The sequence below is a fragment of the Myotis myotis genome, unplaced genomic scaffold, assembly GCF_014108235.1.
Source record: "Myotis myotis isolate mMyoMyo1 unplaced genomic scaffold, mMyoMyo1.p scaffold_m19_p_13, whole genome shotgun sequence".
NCBI lineage: Eukaryota > Metazoa > Chordata > Mammalia > Chiroptera > Vespertilionidae > Myotis > Myotis myotis.
This window is the reverse complement of record NW_023416317.1, coordinates 2,054,255-2,076,251: the sequence shown is the minus strand read 5'-3', so window position 1 is coordinate 2,076,251 and position 21,997 is coordinate 2,054,255. Positions and strand designations below refer to the sequence as shown.

The following is a 21,997-nucleotide window of genomic DNA, read 5'->3' as shown; positions in this document are numbered from 1 at the left end:
AACGGAGGTAATATGATTTCTGTTTTTGCTTGTGTTTTTCTCTCATAAAATTAAGAAAGTAGCAATGAAGACATTTATTTCAAGCAAAGAAAGTTTTCCTTGCTCCCCATAATAAATCTCTATCATATTTTAAACAATGACATGTAAAATATCCTATAATATTTCCATTTTAAATATACCTAAATGTTTTGACATTTAGGGATTATAAGAACTATAGGTAGTAAAAATGCAAAAAAACCCAAACAAACCCCAAAACACTAACAAAACAACAACCCACAAATATCATATGTGTCTTTTTCTATAGCAAAAATATTAGAGACCAAGAAATTGAAAGTGGGGAGTCTAAAATTTTGTGAGGGCTTATTCTAACACAACTGAATAAATACTAATGGCATCTATGAACCAACTGCTGAACTGAAAATGAGGTATGTCATATGACTTCATGCTTTGTTTGGGGGTATCCACATGGACCTATGGAATTAGACCTGTTTTAAAGCAAATGGGGTTATGGTGAAGTTACATAATCCAGAAGTTATTTTGCTTTTCCAGAGTATCTATGAATCTCTAATGGACAGTCTCTTGACTTAAAAACCAAAAAAATTTAATAAAGAATATATTGTGTTCTCCTGCAATAGCTCCCACATATAGTGCTAGTACTTGGATTGCAAACTTCCTCCAGTAGCTGGGTTAAGATGTTATCCAACCAATGAATGTTATGTCAAGTTTGTCTGGTCATTTCTCCAGATCCTTAATGGCATTAAAAAAAGTGATCTATGCAATTCTGCAAATATTGGTGGTGGCTAAAGACCTAAAGGCATGAAGTTTGTATAGGTAATAGGACAACCTCAGAATGTGGGCAACAGTGTCCCCTGCTCCTTCTCCCTACATATTCCAACCAGAGGGAGATGCTTTCATTGGCTGGTCCATCCAACCCTCGGATGCACTGTGATGGGAGTCTTCCATCCCAGGATTTCAACCACAACTGAACTATTTCCTCAATCAAATTAGGTTCTTCCAGTGGACCCAAACAATGTAAATGTAACGTACAACAACTGCATTTTTTCAACAACAAACTCTTCTATAAATGGCAAGAAGCAAGACTAAACAGGCCTGCGAGAAGGCTTACCTTCCACGTGGCCGCGTTGCGGCGGAAGTAAGCAAACATTCGTGTGAACCAGTTATAGATCTCGTTTAGTGTCAGCTGCTTTTCCGGAGACTCGAGAATGGCCTGGGAAGCCAAAATAACAGAGAAAGATAATTTATGACCAAATCAGCAGAATCGTCATTATACAGTTTCTTGAAAATATAAAATAACCATGATTCAGAGCTAAATCCTGAGAAAGGTTTCCAAAATGATCTAAGATTAATGGTTGTATTTAACAGTTCAATAGCAAAATTCAAAATGAAATTATGTAATTGTTTTGAGTTTTTATTTCTGTTTCTCTACAGAAATATTAATTTATTAGTCATTCATAAAGCAGAATCAAAGAGAAATGCAAAACATTTCACTAGCTGATTAAAGCTCAGTAATTATTTAGAGCTCAGATTAATTCTGGGATCAGAGATTACTGTGGCTTGTGATAATTGACTTGCCATCTTTAAACAGGCTCATTTTCACTGTTGTGTGAAATGAATTTCCTAATAATCACATCGTATTGTAATACTCAATCAAAAGCAATTATGTTATATATTGCAGTTTTAAAAAACCTTATAGACCAGGTTTTAGCATGCCTGCATACTAAGTGGTTTTTAATCTACTTCATCAGTATGATACCTCCATGTACACATACACCTTTTGATATAATTTCATATACTGTTATTTACTTACCTGCCTAATTAAAGATGCGTATGTGAATGGTGGTCTAACTTCTGCATTCTTATAAAATTCTTGGTTCTGCGCAATATCTGCTAAATAAGAACATCGTCCTGTTAATTATCCCTCTTAAAAAAGAAGCTGGTCTACAAGAACAGCATATTGCAATTCTGCACGAGGCAACAATGGCGTCTCTACCTGAAGAAATGGGCACGTTGTATTTGTCCGAGTACCGCCTGCGGATGGGCCCCACCGTGTGCATGCTGGCGGTGGTGATGACGGAGGGGCCTTGGGTGGCGGGCGTGAGGGGGGCGGTTGGGGTGGTTGGAGTATGAGGTAAGCTCTGCGGAGAGGCCTCTGGCGCGGACTTGGAGAGCGTGACGCTGGACACCAGGTTCAGCTGTGAGGAAAAGACAACTCTTAATGCCCTTCAGGAACCCGGGCCGCTGGGACGCATCCGGCAGCAGGAGGACCAGGGGGCCTGGCTCCTCTATTTCTCTCAGTAGGTGTTTCTGATCAACTGCAGCGTGCGGTGGTTCCCGTGGAAACAGGTCGCCTAGGAGTTGGCTGGGATGCGCTGGGGGCCCCGGGCTCCCCACCAGGCCTGTGCGGAGTGCGGCACAGTGAGGAACTGCCTCTGCTCACTTTAATAAAAGACTTTAACTTCCATGAGCTTGACTATAAACAGCCAGGTATGACCCGGCTGCCAGGCTGCACGGCCCAGGGACAGGCAGCTGCGCTTCGGATGGAGATCTGGGATGGGAACACGCAGGCACCCCTGCGGGCGGGGCACAGCCCTGCACCGCCCGCCGGGGTGGCGTTCTGGCAGCCGGCACGGACGGCCGTCGAAGGCCTGTGCGTCATCTCCACTCCTCTCTCACATACAGGCTGGGATGCATTCGTTTAGTAAGAATATGCCTCTGAGACAGGGAACTGTAAGATTTCTCCTTTTCCCCTGCAAGTTTCCAGTGTTCACTAATATTGTACTGGAGCTACCTACTGCGTCAAGTAAGACCGTGAATACTACTTATGTGAAGCAATCTAGAGGAAATCAATAGTACTGTTTGATTCTTTCTGTGTCTATCACTTTCACCTTGAAGTACTTCTCTTATGAATACCGGACAAACAGGCTTAACCTCCTTTCCCAAAAATTCTTACAGAAATATTAAATCTGGCTGTGCTGAAGAACGTGATCATTTTCAACATATTTATTACAGTTTACACAGAACTGCTAGTCAGACACATACAGTTGGCCCACATCCAAGAAACTTCAGCCGAGCAGGCTTACTTGGTAACGTTTTCTCAAACCATTATTTCGAATCACATGACAAAATGAGCCTGTTTCACCATCACAGCATTCCTAGCGCACGGCATTGCTTGTGGAAGGTATTCAAGATGAGATTCCTCTGAGGTCCTAACCAAAGAACTTATTAAAAGAGGAGTTTCAATTCATTGAGACGACTCAACCTTGCCCACACTCTAGCAATGAAAAAGGCCACGAGAAACTTCTGTCTAATATGTTTAGAGTAATTCCATAAAAAGAAAATAAGTCTGAAGGAAAGAAAGAGCAAGTCGCCTTGGGAAGATATGAACAGAAACATGTGAACATGGTGTTGGGAACTGAATGCTGGTTGCAAGCTTTCAGCTGTGCTGCTTTTTCATCCCCTTTTCTTCAAGCACTGACTCAGCCAAACGAAGACCCCCACCCGCAAGGCAACCCCAGGCTGGGAGGAGCAAGCTGTGGAGGCTGCCCGCCCCGACAGTCCCTGGGCAAGCTGGTAATGCTGCCAGGTGCTTTTTGATGCGTGCTGGAAACCTGACTTCTTGACACACATTTGCAAACTGCTTGCAGTTTGAGGTGGCAGCCCTGGGAGGGAGCAGGATGGAGGCTGGGTGACCCCTTCTCCGCAGCGGACCTTCATCACTGGCCACGGGCACAAACTGTAGCATCAGCCCAACCCAAGGGTCAGAAATCAGTGCATGGAGCTAAGGCTGACCCATACACAGCTCTCACTGCCGAGGCCGCTGCGCCGAAGCACACCAGAACACCGTGAGTCATGGACGCCCTGGCTAAGAGCCACGTGGTCCTACCTGCCCCTGTGTTGGTCTCACTTAATTTTCTTACCGGCACTAATACTTGAGATATTATTACTCATATTTTAAAGATAAGCAAACTGAGGCTCATGAGAGATTAAATAACTTGCCCAAATTCACAACCTGGACCCAAGGTCAAACAGGCATTTGTGATTTAATGAGAAAAAGAAACACTAACCAGTTTCATTTTTCTGCAGGCTCAGCTTTGGAAGGGCTGCAGGGGCTAGCTGTCCTCCCTGCTTCTACACGACAGACAGTAAACATTGCTGAGCATTTGGAACTGAACTGACGAAAGCAGGAAGCGAGCAGGTGACTGCTGCCCAGGAGCTCGCTGCCCCGCACGAAGGCACCTCCAAGGGGAGGCGGCGCCACCTGCCCCTGCCCCGGACGCTCCTCTCCCGCTTCTCTCCGCACTTCGCCAACATTACCCCAAACACGTGACTTTCTTAAACTGTGACAACATTTTAATGTAAATACAACATCCTTGAAAAATATGCTCCTTCCCCGTTTTTGGAAAATATCTCCAAGTCCACTGGGTTCTAGTCTAACTGTCCAAACCCAAACTCATGTAAACATTCCCGAAGGCACGCATCTCCAGGTGCTCACATCCCGGAGGGAGACAGGGCCCATGGAGCGACACCCCAAAATGTGAAAAGAATTGGACGCCTGCAGCTTTTGCAAAGGTCTCAACACTTGGACTGTTTCTACCAAGAAAACAGCAGTGAAACATGAAAGGCCTCCAGGCTAGCACAAGCACAAGGAAAACAGTGCAGAATTTTCGGGAGGCGTCTGAACATCAGGAGCAAGTGGAAATAGACGCTTCGCCAGAGGAGGGCAGCGAGGGGCGTCCCAGGCGTGACAAATGACACTGGGTCCACACCCACTGCTGGGCTGTCTCTAACAAGCCACAGAGGAAGCATCCAATCCGGGCTAATTACCAGATAAAAATGTATTGTAAGGACTCTAATTAGGAGACGCGGATGGAGGTGATCTAATGATTAAATGCCGCATCGCGCGGCCTGCCATCAGTGTGCAGTGCTGCAGGACGGCCCTGGAATATTTTGTAGAAACAGTCATTTTATTTCCAGGAGGGGAGGCCGTCATATTTGTAACGATGGCTATGAGGTAAACTAATTAAACACGGTTCCTGGAGGAAGAGGGTGGCTGAGAGCAGCTGTGGCCATTCCAACGCCGGTGCCAAGTCTCAAAAGAGCGGCTGCAGTCGAGTGGAAAATGTCTGTCTGACCTCTGCCCTTGCTATTAATTTGCAGGAAAACTAATGACACATATACATATTCCCACAAAATTGTTCTAATTGCTAATTTGCCGAAGGAGCCAAGATTCCAAATTAGACACGACTGCAGCCTGTGAGGGAGAGAACAGACGCTGTGGGCTGCAGACACCGGCTCCGCCTCGCCAGAGCCTGACGGCTGAACCAACAAGTTAATGAAACGTCAGCCTTGTCAACCGCAGCAGAAGTTTCTTGACTTTTCAGCTGTTGTCTGATGCTCACATGCTCGTCTCGAGAGGAGAGCCATCTTGCGGGGACGGTCACGAGGGCAGATAAGCGCACGAGGGCAGGGTTCAAACAGGCTGCGCTCCGGCCTGCGCAGGAAGGTCATCTGAGCACCGAGGACCAAAACTCCTTCACAGGCTCGGCACAGAGCGCATGGGGAACAGGATGGGTTTTGCCATCATCTTGAAATCACCCTCTTAATTGTCAACTATTAAATCTTAACAAAATGCTCAGCTGGAATGAAAGCATCTGTACCTCGTGTTTCTGACTGCAGTTACGGTTTCAAAGGGCACTTTTTTCTGGGGCCGGAGCAGGAAGGAGTTGGACTGGGAGGGTTTCTTTTCCTATTTTTCTTATTGTGTTCATTTTCTATTTAAAAAGAAGTTGCTATGTTTAGAGAAGTTAGTAATGCTGGTATTTTCTCCATGGCAAGTTTCCATCATGTGATGATCTGGGCAAAGATAATCTCTTTGAAACTCTGGCCAAAAGTTAAATTCCTGTGTCACTTAGAAGTGCTGTAGGGCTTTATTTTCTACGTTTCTGGGTGCTCTCGGCGGTCGCTGCAGGCTGCCCTGGGAACCCCAGCCGCTGCTGGAACTGTCTCAGCTACCTCATAGTCTGCCTAGCCCTTTTGCAGAAAATCAATCTTTACTTTTTTAAACAGTAACCTCGTCTCTCTTTAAAGATGATGAGTCATTCACATTAAAAACAAAGAAAAAAAATGAACAAGCCGCTGAAGCAAAGCCGGACAGAGACAGACTTGTCGAGTCTCCCATCAGGACTCATCGGTATTTTTGTTTATGCTCTTGTCTCACAGGAGAGCAGACTCTGAGAACAAAAGACAAACCTGAAACCAAAACACAAGGGACCTTGCTGCTTGGTGGGGCTTCCAGGCCCCCGAGCTCAGTTTTTCTGCTGCTGGGTTTACTGCCTGAGCAGGGCAAGCCCGGCACGGAGCTTCTGTGCATGGATCCCCGTGTCCTTCAGAGAAGGCTTCCTGAGGCTGGAGGGCCCCCAGGCTGGGGGAGGCGGGGGCGGGTGGCACGGAGGCTTCTGTTCCAGCACTTGCCTTCCTCTGGCAGCTCGGCCAGGCCCTGGGACCACATTAGCGCGGGGGCTGGAGGAGCTGGAGTCACGGACCCACACTGGAGAGCCGCTCGGAGCGCGGGAGGGACGCAGTGCGGAGGGGCAGAGCCAGGCCTGCGTGTGCTGCTGTCCCGCACACAGCCTTTTCATTTATTGGAAAATAGAAAATTTCATTATAGATACCGTCTTATAAATCAGGAATTATTGAATATGTATAGGCAAGGCATTGGGAAATTAATTATAAAAGGTAGACGTGTCATGTTTTTGCCTAAGTTTTTACTTCCAAGGCTGGCCGCTTCTCTCAGAGCTGAAAGACCCCCTTCAGACAGGAGAGCTCCGCTTTCATAGCAGCTAAAACTCCTTCCAGCAGCCCTACCTGCCATGGCTAGAGGAAAAGAGAATGCGTACGAAGGAAGATCCAACCCCGCCTGCACTTCCAACACCCCGTTCCTCTGGGTGTTCCAGAACCTCTCAGGGAGGACACGCGCTGCCCTGCGGAGAGCCCCGCAGCTCGGACGGCGCCCTGACGCCAGTGCCTCCCCGTGCCCAGGGTCCGGCAGGATGGCTTACAGTGTCAGCAAAGTCTTCGAAAATACCCGGACAACTTAGCCAGTTGTGACAGACACACTTCTTTCCCACCACACGTGCTCACCCGCCGGGACCGCGCTGCTGTGGGACGCACGCCCCTTCCACCAGGGCCAGCTGCCCCCCAGCAAAGGACACAACGCCGCCGCTGGCTGGCCGCTCCTCACCCCTGCCCTCCCTCACACACAGGCACGCGCCCCCTCTCAGCCCCAGGAAATGCCATCTATGAGTTGATGTAAGAACAAGCCAAGAAGCGCCGCAGTGCCTCTGACCGAGCGGAACGGGGACTGGCTGGAAGGCACTTACCACCAAAACAGCGCGCAGTGAGAAGCAGCGCTCACAGCAAAGCATCCTACCACTCAGTCACTAAGAACTTAAAAATAAACACCAAGTTCCTTTTCAACAGAAATGGAAAGAAAATTCATAAACTTACTGGCAAGGCTGTCATGCGAAAGTCCCCATCTACGGTTAGATTTGAACCCTGATGATTGCTTATTTCAAATCAAAGATTCAGGAAGAATATGCATGTGAACATACACTGTGTTTTCTATTATTTAAGGTGAAATAAATTAATTACCGGGCAAAGGGACTGTTTGCACATTAGACTTGCTCATCGGATAGCTCTGTGTCACCTAAGTGGGAAAAGCAAGGGTTTGCTATGTGCCTGTGCTTTTTTCTTTTTGGGGTCAAGGAAGTAAAAACTTATGCAAAACCACGACACGTCTACCTTTTGTAATTAATTTCCCAATGCCTCGCCTATACATATTCAATAATTCCTGATTTATAAGACGGTATCTATAATGAAATTTTCTATTTTCCAATAAATGAAAAGAAGGCAGGTTCACTCCAGCGACAGTGTCACACAATATCTGCTTGTCAGGCACCAATTTTTACTTCTTACATGTAAGTTAAAGGATAAGGAATTTATAATGCTGCCTGTGAAGGGAACCACTTTTCATACACAAATGTGATCTTTTTATTTTTCAAAGGGTAATACAACAGTACATTTACATAAACTAATCCAAACAATCTGTGTGTCTGACAATGGCAAGCCCCACACAGACGCCTATTGTTGGTTTACATCCTGGAGCTCTTTGTACCGGCTTGTAGCGCTGCTCGAGCTGTCAAAGGTTTGACTTGGACTCTAAATAAATGGTTATGGAAGTGCTGCGCGGCGATATTGGACCTCTTTGCAAAAGAAAACCTGCTGTGTATGAATTCAAAAGCTATTAATTTTTCAGTCAAAAATATTCGTGCCTATTTCTTTTAATAAAGAAATACTGTGCTGAGCTACTAAGAGATAATGTTGACTCGTGGTAGAGAATTTTCAATAGAGCAGTTAAAAATGAATTTAGTAGGAGGTCTGCTGTAGAGTTATAATTTTCTAGAATGTAACTTATTTTTTTAACACTAATCAAGGCGAACTTCCTTGTGCATTCCCACAGGACTGCTCTTCCCTGTCTGCTGGCTGCTTACCACTGGTCCTCAAGGAGTCCCAGGGCCTTCTGGGGCCTCCCTGGGCGCTTCCACGGGGCCTGGGCTCCAGCAGTGCCATCTCTACTTTGACCCTTCCTTCGCCCCCCAAGAAGCCTCATGATCCAGAATGAGTCCATTTCTGGAATCCAAACATTACTGTATCATTGTCTGTAAGTAGAAGATAATATCACTACCCCCCTTGTTGCTAGGGTTACAGACGCACCTCTCATCCTGGGAGGAACCATTTCCCTCCAAAGGAAACACAGGAACATTCTGAGTTGGAAGGTGATCACGTCCCTGGGGGAGTGGCCGGCCCACTGCAGGGTCTCACCATTTGCTTAGCTGAGTTCATGTCATTCCCAGGATCCGTATTAAAAGGAGGGATTGAGCCTGCCCCTGTGGCTCAGTGGTTGAGTGTGAACCTACGAACCAGGAGGTCACAGTTTGATTCCCGGTCAGGGTACATGCCCGGGTTGCAGGCTCCACCCCAGTAGGGGGTGTGCAGGAGGCAGATCAATGATTCTCTCTCATCATTGATGTTTCTATCTCTCCCTCTCTTTTCCTCTCTGAAATAAAAAAATATGTATTTTTTTTTCTTTTCCTCTCTGAAATAAAAAATATGTATATTTTTTTAAAGAAGGGGGGATTGATAGAAATAGCAAGAATAGCACAGTGGACTACTGATTCCACCACACACTGAATGGGCTGTGCTTCGCCCCCCCCCCCCCCCCCGCCTTTCCTTTTGGTAGCCTACATGCTCAGTCCTATAGCCATTGACTGCAAACTACATGGAAACTAAGGGCTCCTTCCAAGTAAAAATGGATGTGCAAAGTGTTTAATGATTTTATGTCCTATATCTCAGTAATGTGTTCTGTTTCAGACATTAATTTTGTCTGCCAACTGCGTCCTGGCAGGCTACCATATTTGCTGGTTAATAGTCTGACTCCGTTTTATTTCTATCACCATAAATCATACATACAGGGGTGTGTGTTTGCTTTATTTATAGAAAAAAATCAGTCCAAACAGATAAACCAATACTTTGCCATTATGCTGCATCATTGCATGTTGATTAAAATTGCTGGTACTAACTATAGATTGTCAACGCTCAATTAATTTTCACACAGTGACTCCGTACAAAATCAAATAAAGGCAGTGTACCTTTCAATTTTACAAATCTTAAAAATCAAGGAGCAAAGCAACTCTATTTTGATAATCAGTTGAAGGTACTAGGAGAGTTTTAGAAATACAAGTATATGAGAATTACAACCATTAAAGAGATCAATTTAGAGTAAGGAACCAGGCCCAAGCCAGGAGCTGGGGAGACCATCCTGCCATTGGATGGCACTTCGGAGGTCAAGTGAAAGGGAAGAGGCAGGAAGCGAGCTGAACATAACTCGGGGCCGTGCTTGGTCTCTTGACCGGGAAGGAGTCCATGTCCCCTCTATGCTCCAGTCTCACTCTAATACTCTGGCGGGGGGTGCTTCCTTCCTGCCGTTACACTCACACTCACCACCTCTCAGCTTCCCTGGCTGCGAGGCCTCGGCCTCCGTAGTCTGTCTTCTCCCTGCATCGCCTTTCAGAGTTTTTCTATTCTCTCCCAGTGAGTTCGCATAATCTATTTTAGCAGCTGAGTGTAGCGTCCACCATCTGTCCCAACAGGAGCTGGCTGCTCGGGCCTCAGGAGCCAGCACTGTGGCCGCAGCACCCTGTATCTCCCTAGACACCTCTTCAGAACAGAAGCAGCCAGCTCACCAGGCCTTCCCTACGCACTATGCGCTGTGTCCCAGCTCACCCAGGCCTTGGCCGGGGTGCGGTGCTCCGCCTGGGCTTGGGTTGGGGACGCAACGAGAAGGCTGCCACCTCCCCGCGTGCAGCTCAGTACTCACGGGCTGTGGGGCGGCTTTGGGCTCCGTGGACTTCACGTGCAGGTGGGTCATCATGGCTTGCAGGCGCTCTTTGTCTTTTGCGAGCTGGCAGGGAAAACAGGCTCTGTTATTTCTTTACGTACAGATTTGAATACACTGTTACTATTATATATCATGTCCAAAACAATACACATTCCAAATTGAGCTATGGCACCATCACACATGACCAAGTATTTCCCTGCTTAATCATTTTGAAATCTCCATGACCAGTGCCAAGCTCAAGGATGAGGTGTCCGTGTGAGCTCCTCAGCACAAGATCCATTAGCTTTTAACTGGGAAGTTCCAGACCGGCTGGCACCAGGAGTCGCATGTGACACAGACAGCTCCAAGACAAAAGCGTGAATCATGCCTATTAACCAACCTTATTCAGGAGGAAGCCGAAAGAAAACGAGCCAGGTAGCTAACACTCATCACCTCAGGTGCTGTTGCTGTGGGCGAACTCCTAGACAGACTGGGCACTGATGCCAATGAGCCCCATCTTCCCTGGCAAGGAGGCCCGGGCAAAGACTGGCCACAGTCTCACTGGCAGGGCAGATGCAGGGCCACAGTGTTACAGGTGCCCGTTTGCACGTGAACGCAGAGTAAGCCTGCCCATCTACTCAGTAAGCAAGCACCTACACCCTGTGCTGGTCTCTCACCTTCACACACTGAAACCTCCTCCTCCTATACAACACTACCTTCGGAGGCACAGGAGTTCCTAACCTGCTGTACATGGCAGGGACTCAAAATACTGTTTTTTGGATATTACTTGCTTTCTGCTTGCCTTGGACTGTGTTAACATGATATTTTTGATAGTTCAAGACAGCTGAGGATAGGGGACATGTAATAATTACCTCTGTGAAAGAAGTGGGAAATGTATCCCAAAAGATGATGGTATTGTTAACAGAACAGCTGTAGAATTTTGGGAAAATGCTTAAGGGATTGATGAGAGGGAGAAGAGTGAGGGAGATGAGAGGGAAGGAGGGAGGGAGAAACACAAAATTGAGGAGGGACTCATTCCTTCTATGTCACATAATTAACCTTAAATCTTGTAAACATCAATCGTGTCTTATCAGTCTAGAGTTATTCCAACATAACGATCAGGGGAGGCATTTTTGGGTAAGGGCGTTCTAAGGGAGAAAGCGCTTCGGGAGGAGGGAAGCAGAGGAGGGAAGGGTACACAGCAAGAGAGGAGAGGCCCCAGGAAGCCTGCTGGGTGCTGGCTGGCTCAGTCTGGGCCTATCATGTTGGATTTTTTTCTTCTTATTCCCTTGTGGTTCAGGGAGGAATAAATGCCGGGGGGGGGGGGGGGAGGGCGGGAGAAGAGCCCTACAGAGCTAGCATTTATCTTCCAACAAACAGGAAATGAAAATGATACCATATTAGGAGCCACTTTATATTATTCATTTTCTGTTCTTCAGTAAGTTATTGAACAGCCAAACAAAAAGATGCTCTCAACACAAAACATAATGCTAAAGGAATTTAGTTTTCCAAGTGGCTCCGTTAGAACAATTAAAACGTTAGCAACGGCATTTTTCTACAGCTCTTTGTGTGTGTGTTTTTACGTGAGTATTCTAAATTTTTAGATGTTAAAGGTAAAACATTCTTAATATAAAAAAAAGTGTTTTGTTTAAAATTATAATGGGCAGAAGAAAAAAACAAATAGTGTGTCATAGTGAATGCTATAAAATAAAGGGTGCGAGGGATGATACTGGAGTCTGATGAATATTAACTGTGACTTAATTTGGGGGTAAACACTGTTGATACATTAATTACAAAGACTAAAGTAGAAAGAAATCCAAATTCTCAGCATGCAAAGGAATCACCTGGTAGATCTTTCTATATTCCATGGAAACATGTACTAGGCTGACCGTGCACTGGTCAGACTGCAAACACACACTTAGCCTTGCACACATAGCCACACCCAGAACCCTGGAGGTCATGTCATAGGGAACATTTTACTTAGACTTCAGTATCCATTTTGAGAATTATCTAGGTTCCTGACTTTGCCTCAACCAACCTCAACTCCACCTATAAATGATGGCTACAGTTACAGAAAAAGGCAGAAATCCAGGGTTTTGTTTTTGTTTAATTAGTGCAAATTAGTATGTAATATATTCCTAAATGAGCTTTGAATCTTTATCATCAAGTGTAGCTCTCACACAAGGTGTTTTAACAGTTAAAGAAAACCTGGCAGGATCTGCTTTTTGTTTAGGCAAAAAGGCTAGACGCTCACACCTACTGAAACCACACCCTCTCCCTCCAGTCTTACATTTATAAAACTCACTGGTCCTTCAAAAAGCTTTCAGATTCTTTACTACTTTTTATGCCATCATTCCATGAGCTCACGATGCCATCAATTTTCATGGCATCCTTTAATTATTATGAGAATACAAGCATGTAATATTAGCAAGCATATTCCAGCATTCCCTTATACTGAATCCCATGAAAAGCAAAGAAAAGGAGGATGAAAAATTCAGTCCAAAGGTCAACTAAAAACTCTGGCTGGCAAATTTAGAAAAATGTATGCTGTGATATCCAAAGAAAGCGACAGTCTAGAGCAGCGGTTCTCAACCCTCCTAAGGCCGCGACCCTTTAATACAGTTCCTCATGTTGTGGTGATCCCCAATTTCATTGTGACAAATTGAACATAATTAAAGCATAGTGATTAATCACAAGACAATATGTAATTATATATGTGTTTTCCAATGGTCTTAGGCGACCCCTGTGAAATGGTCGTTCGACCCCCAAAGGGGTCGTGACCCACAGGTTGAGAACCGCTGGTCTAGAAGCTTCCCTGGGGGGTCAGGCAAGGCTGGCATGTGCTGAGTCCTGTCAATCAGCCGGTTTGGTCGCCACCTCCACAGCCTGGGAGCTGAGTGGGATGGGCAGTTCGCGACTCCGGGCACAGCATGTGATCTTTGTGTGTAGCTCTCCCTGTAAACCCAGAGCCATGACCTCTGAACTTCGTAGGGCAGCTCCCAGGTGTAGAGGACTCGTGCACATAAGCTCAGCAGAGCCTAGTGCTTCGTGATGCTCAAAAAATACCTTCTTGTTTTTTAAAGGAAAGATAAACCACTGAAGTCGATGTGAACTTCTCCTGGCTGAGTGTATGTTTGAAATCTGGATCACATAATGGGCTCAGTGGAATCTGCAGCTGGGTTCACTGGGAAGAGAATTTTGATGCTTTAAAAAATGGAACAAAGCACGGGAAAGACGAAGCCCGTATCTTACGGATTTCGGTCCTGTTCTCACTGTGCCTTCCCTCAGCCCAGCAAAGCTTCCCCTCTCCTGCCACCCACGCCTTACCGTGCGACCGGACACGGGCCTCAGGGCGCAGAAAGGGGCCCGAAGCCAGCAGCTCCAGCCTCGCCCTCAGAGACAAACACCCAGGAGAGGACATGCTCCCAGCAGAGAGAGGGACTGCGGTTTGGGGCTCACTTAACACCACCATTCTACCCGCTGTCAGGAGGATGAATCATGTTAAGCCGATTTGGTGGTTCTCACTTATGAGAAAAAATTCTTCAGAAATAAAGGAAGGACTCTGGGTGTCTGAACACACAGGCTTCTTGAGGAAGATGAGATGCAGGAGCCAAGGGACTCATTAATGCCACAGGCAGGGCCGCGGGGCGCTCCGACTTTATAGCTGGGAACTGAGACCCACTGGTGGACCTAACCTGAGGGCATGGAGCTGAGAATGAGCCAAAATGAGATGGAATCCTGGGTGTCTGAGGCTGGGTCTGACTCAGGACACCCCAGGACACTGACTGGGAACACAGACAGCCCCATCCCACAGGAGGGGCGGCCAGGCTGCGCTCTTCCCGTGCACCTGAGCCCTCGCTCACCCACTGGGGTCCCACATGACCTGGAAGCCCCTCCTGGAGGAGCAGGTGGCTGTGGGACAGGCACCCGGCAGACGGGTGCAGGCAGGGGACCGGCCAGAAGAACGGCCGGAGGAGAAGAGGCGCTGGCTGGGAGGGCAGAACTGAAACTTCTACCACCCGAGTGTGTATTTCCTTCCGATTCCAACCCCTTTATCCGACTGCGGTCACTCGCGTGCCTCCCGAGCTGGGCAGCGGGGCTCAGGGGGCGTCTTGGCCCCTCGGCGGGAGGCTCCCTGCTCAGGTGCCGTCTGTGGCTCCCGCCAGCCTGCGGCCTGAGGAGGCCCAGGCTCTCGCACTCAGGGTCTCGGGGTCCCGCTGCCCAGAGGAGGTGAGACCTTCATTATGAGAACGAAGGGCCTTGGTTTTCAGAGGGACAGAGGGGCAGAGTGAGAAACCAGAGCCTCCCCCCTGGGGTGCACTCAGGTCCCCCCATTGGAGCCTTTTCGGGGCAGCCCCAGAGGCCAGGCCACTGCTCGCCCTGAGGGCTGCCCAGAGGGTCAGGAAGCACACAGGTCCCGCTAAGGTAAGATAAGGCGTCCGTGGAAGCCCAGCTGTGTGATCACACAGCCTGATGACCGCAGAGCAGCCCCAGGACAGCCCCTCCTCACTGCCCAGCTCCCTCCGCTGCAGACCTGCCTCTTCTCCTGCGGACACCCTCTCAGAGCCCCATCGCCCGCTGCAGGCGCCCCAGGAGGCCCCATTTCAACACAATGCCGGGTCACTCTGGGGGGTGCACGGAACCCAGGGGCCAGGACCAGCCACCAAGCCACTGTGTGCCCATGGCTGTGAGCAGTTCAGAGACCCCCTAGCCCCAGCTTCCTCCTCTTACAGTGTGGGGGAGGGGCACGACTTAAAACGCCGTCTCTGACTCTAAGAGGCCGGTTATTGTCACGATCGCCATCTTTTAGTGGTGTCTTCTCAAGTAATAACAAATACCACATTAAACACGCTCACGGAGTGTGAGACACACGCTGCTTTCCAATGTTAGCTTTTCCTGTTTGAAACGACTCTTAGAATCGAGGAACCTGAGTGGGAGTCAGTGAACGAGGTGCCTGGCGTACAGCAGGAGCTCATTACACCCTCCCCAGGTCCCTCCGAGAAATGATGACAAGAGAACACGAAGCTTCGTAAGTCTCTCCCACAGCCAATGGTCCAAGCGGACCCCAGGGCAACCAAGCACTCCCATCTGCCCAGGACGCCCCCAGTTTTGAAAACGAAAAACCAGGAGGAATCCCCCAGTTCCAGGCAAGCAAAGTGCGGGTTATCATCGTACTTTCTACTGACAAACAGATGAATTTAAAAAAGAACAATACATGTTCCACTCTCCTCCTTCCTCGCCCTACAATCAGCCTAGACCCTAAGTGGCTTCCTTGGCCTGGAACGTCCTTGCCAACTGCCCTTCCCTGTCACCTCCAGTGCCCACCCCCAACTGCCTGGCTCCGCCCTCCCCACCAGGTCGTACCTTACTTTTCCGTCCAGTGCTGTGACGACAGGGGCCTGACAAACAGCGACTAAATGGAATCAAACGATCCAAGAATAAAAGTGCACAACCTCCCCACGCCCCGCCGGGCCAGGCAGGTCACCCCCAGCGGGGCTGGCTCCCTTCCCTTAGCTGCTCTCAACATTCACTCCCCGGCCATCGGCCCAGGGGCCCCAGAAGCCCGGCCCGCTCTGCCCGCACACGCCGAGCCGGGGCATAAGGGAAATGCCCAGTCTCCAAGGCTTCTTTTTTCTGTGATTCAAAACCATCCTCATCCATAAGCGAGACTGTGCTGGCAACTGAGCAAGGTCACGTGGCCACGGAACGGAGTAAAACCAGGACAGGATTTATGGCCAGAAAAACGTGTGTACATCATGAACGTCAGCTTTCTGAGTGGTAAGTCTGTCAGGGACTTTTTTTTCCTTTTTGTCTATTAAATTGAATGGTTTTCCCTTTTCCCAGATGGGATTCTGTTCTGGCCACTGAGATACCTCTTATGATATCTCACCCACAGTTTGATGGTTGAAAAGAGTCCTAATAATCATGAGTGAATCCAGGCAACTGGATTGATATGAATTTAAATCCCTGGTAGACAGTAGGTGCTCAAGTATGGAGGCAGGTTCGAGGGCTGCCTTACAATCCTGGCACACCGAGTGGCATTTGCGTGGGCAAGCCTTCTCTCCACTGATTTCCAGTTCCTCTGGAACTGACCCTGTCTTGGTGGGAGGTGCTGTACATTTCAGACCTAAATAACAACGCCCACATTCCCCTCCAGTTCTCACTATGACTGCACAGCATCCCGAAGCAGCTCTCAACAGAACATCGAACAGAAGAAACCTTGAAATCATTCCCTGACCTCAAAAAGGCACGTCGTGGACCCAAAAGATTGCTCTGGTGCCCATGTGCCTGGTGCCACGTGCCGAAGTGTGCAGGGCACGGGCCGCACACAACTGCTCCGTTATGCTGCGGGCTCCCAGGGAGCAGCCAGGCTCATCCTCCATCCAGTCCCCTGACAAAACGTCAAAAACTTACAGCGGCCTCTGCAACAGTGGGATGCAGTGAGAAATACTCAGAAGGGCTCTGAATACCCACTAGGATGCCTTTCTGACCCTCTTCCCACTCAGTGAGAAGAGCCAGGTGTACCATGAGAACGAATTGACCAACCTTCCAGCAAATGAGCTCATCCGGCAACCACTGCTAAGGAAGCATGCGTTCTACACTCCGGTATCTCCCAACAAAGTGATAAGGCAGTTGCATCTCTCACTCCACACTAACCAGACAGGCCCACCGTCCCCATCATCTCCGCTTCCCCGGTGGCCTGAACTCCCACCGGAGAACCCACCACCTTTCCATGATGCAGGTGTGTGGTGCCCAGATGGCACCACAATGGAACTGCAGCCGCTGTCCCCCGAGGCAGGGGTGGGAGCCTCTCTTCTGCCAAGGGCCACCTGGACATTTATAGCATCATTCTCAGGCCATACAAAACCATCACCTTAAAGATTAGCCTGCGCTATCTGGCCAAACATGTAATTAACTCACCCCAATGCCTTGGCAGGGCCAAATGGTTTCATGGGCCTGATACGGCCTGTGGGCTGGACCTTCCCCACCCCTGCTAAGGCTAAACATGGTGATTGAAAAAATGCTGTCCCCAATTCTTTAGGGAAGTCTGATTACAGGTGAGAAATATGAGGGCCTTCTGTGCTGGGTCCGAGTTTAGGTTCCAGCGGTTGGACACGCCTACAGGATGCACCCAAGTGGCCTTCACTAGCTGCCCTCCCGAGTCCCCCCATGAAATCCTTCACCGTGGTGTAGGGCCCACAGGAGGAACCTCAGCTGACCTCTACTGTAAGACTCATTTAGCTCCATTGTTTTGTTTTTCAATATATTTTTATTGATTTCAGAGGGGAAGGGAGAGAGACAGAAATATCAATGATGAGAATCACTGATCATCTGCCTTCTGCACGCCCCGCACGGGGGATCACGCCTGCAATCCGGGCATGTGCCCTGGCCGGGAACTGATCTGTGACCTCCTGGTTCATAGGTCGATGCTCAACCCCTGAGCCACGCCTGCCGGGCTCCGTGGGTTTGTTTTTATAGCGGGGGCATGTGTGACCTCTGCCAGGTGTAAACGCCGGCAGGTCCAGGGCCAGGGGCAGACTTCTCCTCCTCTCTCAACAGCGCTCATCCTTGGGCAATTGTTCAAACTGCATTAGGGCTCAGCGGTGCACATGTTTTCCAAATTCAAGTTGACAAGTGGTAATTCCACAATATACTTTGAGATCCTGGAAGGTTCCAGTAGGTCCAGGACTGGGTAGTGCCCTCTTTAAGGGAAAGAGAAGCTCTGGGTCAGCCCTATCCAGGGTGTACCTCCATATAAGGGGACCTGGGCTGCTGAGAGAATGGGCGGGAGGAAGGCTGTGCAACCACCAGAACACTGAGGTTACACGGGCACCACGACTGCCCGTTCCTTAGAAAGCACGTCTCCAGAGACGGGTGCACGAAATGGCAAACGTGACCGTGGAAAGGTGGAGAAGCTGCGCTCCCGAAAAACAGAGGCTGGAAACAGAGGCTGTGAGCGTGACTGCGCCCGCCGCAAGCTCTCCCCAGTGGGCCAGCTCTGCAACCCAGACCCTCCGTCTACCCTAACCCCGAGAAGGGCTCCGCCTCACTCTATCTCAGGATGGGGCTCTTTAAATACTAAACACTGCTGACATTTTCTCGTGTCTCTCACCTGACTGGATAATGGATAAATGTGTTTGGGTTTGGGCCCGGCCTAGCACTGAGACTCTCTTCAACTTGTTTGTGGTGTTTCAAGAACCCATCCGTGTTAGCTAGCACTGCCAATGGGCGGACCCGCCCATGGACAATTATTTATTCAGTGTGTCTTTCCTCTAGCCCAGCGGTTCTCAACCTGTGGGTCACGACCCCTTTGGGTGTCAAACGACCCTTTCACAGGGGTCGCCGAAGACCATCGGAAAACACATATATAATTACATATTGTTTTTGTGATTAATCACTATGCTTTAATTATGTTCAATTTGTAACAATGAAAATACATCCTGCATATCAGATATTTATACGACGATTCATAACAGTAGCAAAATTACAGTTATGAAGTAGCAACGAAAATAATTTTATGTTTGGGAGTCACCACAACATGAGGAACTGTACTGAAGGGTCGTGGCATCAGGAAGGTTGAGAACCGCTGGTCTAGACGCTAAGAACCAGGAGGGAAGCCCTATCGTGCTCGCTCCATCCTCCTCACAGGCTCCAGCAAGGTTCCTGCTGTTACAGGCACAGGGAGTGCTTGCCTAATGCACGAGTAGGTGAGTGGGTGAATGAATGGACGTGCCCCTCAGCCGGCTCTCCATCACAGACAGAGATGAGCAGTACTCGTCAGGTGACGCTGCTGCTGGAGAAGCCGGACCCGTGTGGTGAGGAGACGAATTCATACATCAAGGCGAAGAAGGAAGAGGTAAGAGGGGTGACCGGACCTACGTAGCCAGGAAAATAAAGGAACAAGTTGCTAACAACGTACTGAAACTGTTTTCTGCTGCTCCTCTTGACAAGGGATTACTTGGCAAACTTCTGCCAGGGCCAGCCAGGTGAGGGTATGTTCGCCCCAAGAGCATCGCGGGCACAACTAGCCCGGTTTCTGGGGTCGCCCAAGAGCAGCCGCGGGGAATGCATATACGAAGGGCGTGGCCGTGCTCCAATGTAGCCTTACACGTGGACAGTGACATTTGAATTTCATGTAGTTTAGTATTTTTTTGCTTTCCCCAGTGATTCAAAATGTAAAACCCTTTCTTTTCTCATGGGATTTGGTCCATGGTGTGTAGTCATCAACCCTGCTTTGGACGAGCACTATTTCCACACTCACAACTCTCTCCACCCTTCAGGAGGGACAGCCCTCCTTCATCACAGCAGACGCTCAGCAAAAGTATTGTTTGGAAGGTCATAGGCATCTGCCACACTATTCGGGACGCACCCACAAAAAAGCCATCATAAAGCTGCCAGAGATAACTATTTGTTAATGTTGTAGCTTCTTTCTTCGCCTGCGTGCTCTTTGTGGAGAGAGAGGAATAATAAATAAAATAGGTGACCAGTTCCTGAGTAACAAGGGGTCCACACTCGAAATTGCAGTCTGGAACGCCTAGCAGAGCAACCATGACAACTCCAGTGGACAATTTATTCTAGCTAATCATTAAGAATTTAATTTTATCAATTAAAGAAACAAATGCAGGAACTTGTATCACTTTATAAACTCTATCAGCAACACATGTAAACTCAGGCTGAATCCAATTTTTTAAGGGCTTACTACCTTTCAATATAAGTGAACTTTGGGGGTGAGATAAATACATTGCTTTTTACCTTCCCCCAAAACTTGCTAAACTTAAAGATGTTTCCAAAGATTTACCTAAAAATCTGGGGGTTTTATGATGCGCCTTTAGCCTGTATAAATATCCTACTGTTCTAATAAGTTCGTATTATTTGTCTGAATAGAAAAATATTAACTAGCTGAAGAAAATAACTTTTGAGACAATCTTACTTTAAAAAGTTTAATCTGTCAAATAAGATGATAACTAATTTCTAAAAATCCCTTCTATCCTGAAAAATCACAACAAAAAGTTTAAGTGTGTTTTGGCTGATTTTTCCCTGCAACTGTTTGAAGCTATAAATGACTTAACTCAGTAAAATTCCAAATGTAATTATCTTCTGTACTTAGCCTAGGGCTCTCCATATATCTCAGCATTGCTGTCTCGCATACAAAACAGCCTTTCCGATGGCTGGTAACAATATAATGTACAACATTGTTTTAATTTCCCGGAGAGGGCGAACCTCTGGCACTAGCCAGGAGGGAGGCCAGCCCCGCTCCAACGCCTTTGCAGTGCGGCTGCACAAATGGGGTTTGCAGGGTCGGCCTTTGCAATTGCACATTTTAATAATCTCCATTTCTGACCCAATTTTTTCTTTTAGAAACGAATTTTCTATTAATTACACCAAGAATGGAGTTACTGATAAAACATGGTAGTGCACACACAAGTTATGTCAGGGGGCGGAGCCCACGTGAAAAATGCCCCCTCCACTCCTCACATCTGGGGCCCACAGGAAACTCGTCATAAAGTACCTTCAATGTGACCCGAAGATTTCCCAGTACCAAGATTTCACGTGTGTGTGTGTCTGTCTGTCCGTGTGTGCATGTGAAGCATGCGCAGGGAGCTCTGGGTCTCCCTGTTGTGGACAGAAAGGGTCTGTGGGTGAGGCCCGACGACGGACGCCTGCAGGTGCACTCACTGGCCCGTCTCGCTCACATTCGCTTGCTCTCTCTCCATTCACATCGGTTCTCTCTCAGCCTCTCTTCCGGGCTTCTCCCCCCAGCTCCAGGTTAATAACATTTGCAACTTAAGGCACTTAACTAACAACAGTTAACAAGAAAGTTAAAGGAGAAGAGAGAAGGGAGGGAGGGAGGGAGAGAGACGGGGCGCTGACAGGGGTGAGAGGTGGCTGCGGGCACACAAACGCACAGAACTCCAAAGAGAGAACTGAGGCAGGACTTTCCCAGAGAGTGAAAAAGCAAATCAATCAAATACAACAAGTTCGGTACCTTCCATTCGCCAAAGAGTGACAGGGACTCAGTGCAGAGCACTAGTGAGGTTTGGAGTTTGAGGAACACTGAGGTAATAGGAAAAGGAAATCGGGTTTTACCTGTAGCTCTAACTGCTGAACAACCTGCATTTGTACTCTACATTGAGCTGTACTTCTATCGTCCAGCGCATGCTCACTGTTGAGATGTCTGCAACAATACATAGAAAATCATTAAGTGAAATGGAGAAACAAAAAGGAAAATATAAGTTACCAGGATGTTTAAGCATACACGAGGCGGGGGTCTGGGTCACAGTGGACAGTGGTTTAGTGGGCGGCCGCCCTGTCCATCTCCACCGCTTAGCACCGTCAGTACATAGAACGCCCCACAGTTATTACCACAATACGTCTTCTAGGGACAAGTTCTGCAGAGCGTCTGGCGATAAACATTTACACGTAAGAAAATTTCAGACTCAGTCAAGGCAGGATTCAAGACCACCTCGACGGGCAGAAATCTGTGACAGGGCCCGGCCGTTCAGAATTGTCTCTTCTGTATTAGGTCTGAACAAGCGCTTG

The 21,997-nt window shown here is 48.1% G+C and overlaps 1 protein-coding gene across 20 annotated transcripts in view; it reads right to left on the bottom strand.

Moving 5' to 3' along the window:
* Nucleotides 1-21,997, bottom strand: part of FOXP1 (forkhead box P1) — a 569,896-nt gene that overhangs the window by 18,006 nt on the left and 529,893 nt on the right. For 18 of the 20 annotated variants that reach the window (XR_004971439.1, XM_036331568.1, XM_036331569.1 and 15 more), the window contains 5 exons: nucleotides 21,545-21,632; nucleotides 10,457-10,540; nucleotides 2,012-2,213; nucleotides 1,829-1,908; nucleotides 1,127-1,228 (listed from right to left, as the gene is read on the bottom strand). Coding sequence is in view for 19 of the 20 variants with exons in the window: in XM_036331568.1 (XP_036187461.1) it covers nucleotides 1,127-1,228; nucleotides 1,829-1,908; nucleotides 2,012-2,213; nucleotides 10,457-10,540; nucleotides 21,545-21,632 (556 nt within the window). In the remaining variant the exon portion in view is untranslated. The remainder of the gene's footprint in view (nucleotides 1-1,126; nucleotides 1,229-1,828; nucleotides 1,909-2,011; nucleotides 2,214-10,456; nucleotides 10,541-21,544; nucleotides 21,633-21,997) is intronic. The other 2 variants (XM_036331563.1, XM_036331566.1) reach the window with 1 other exon arrangement.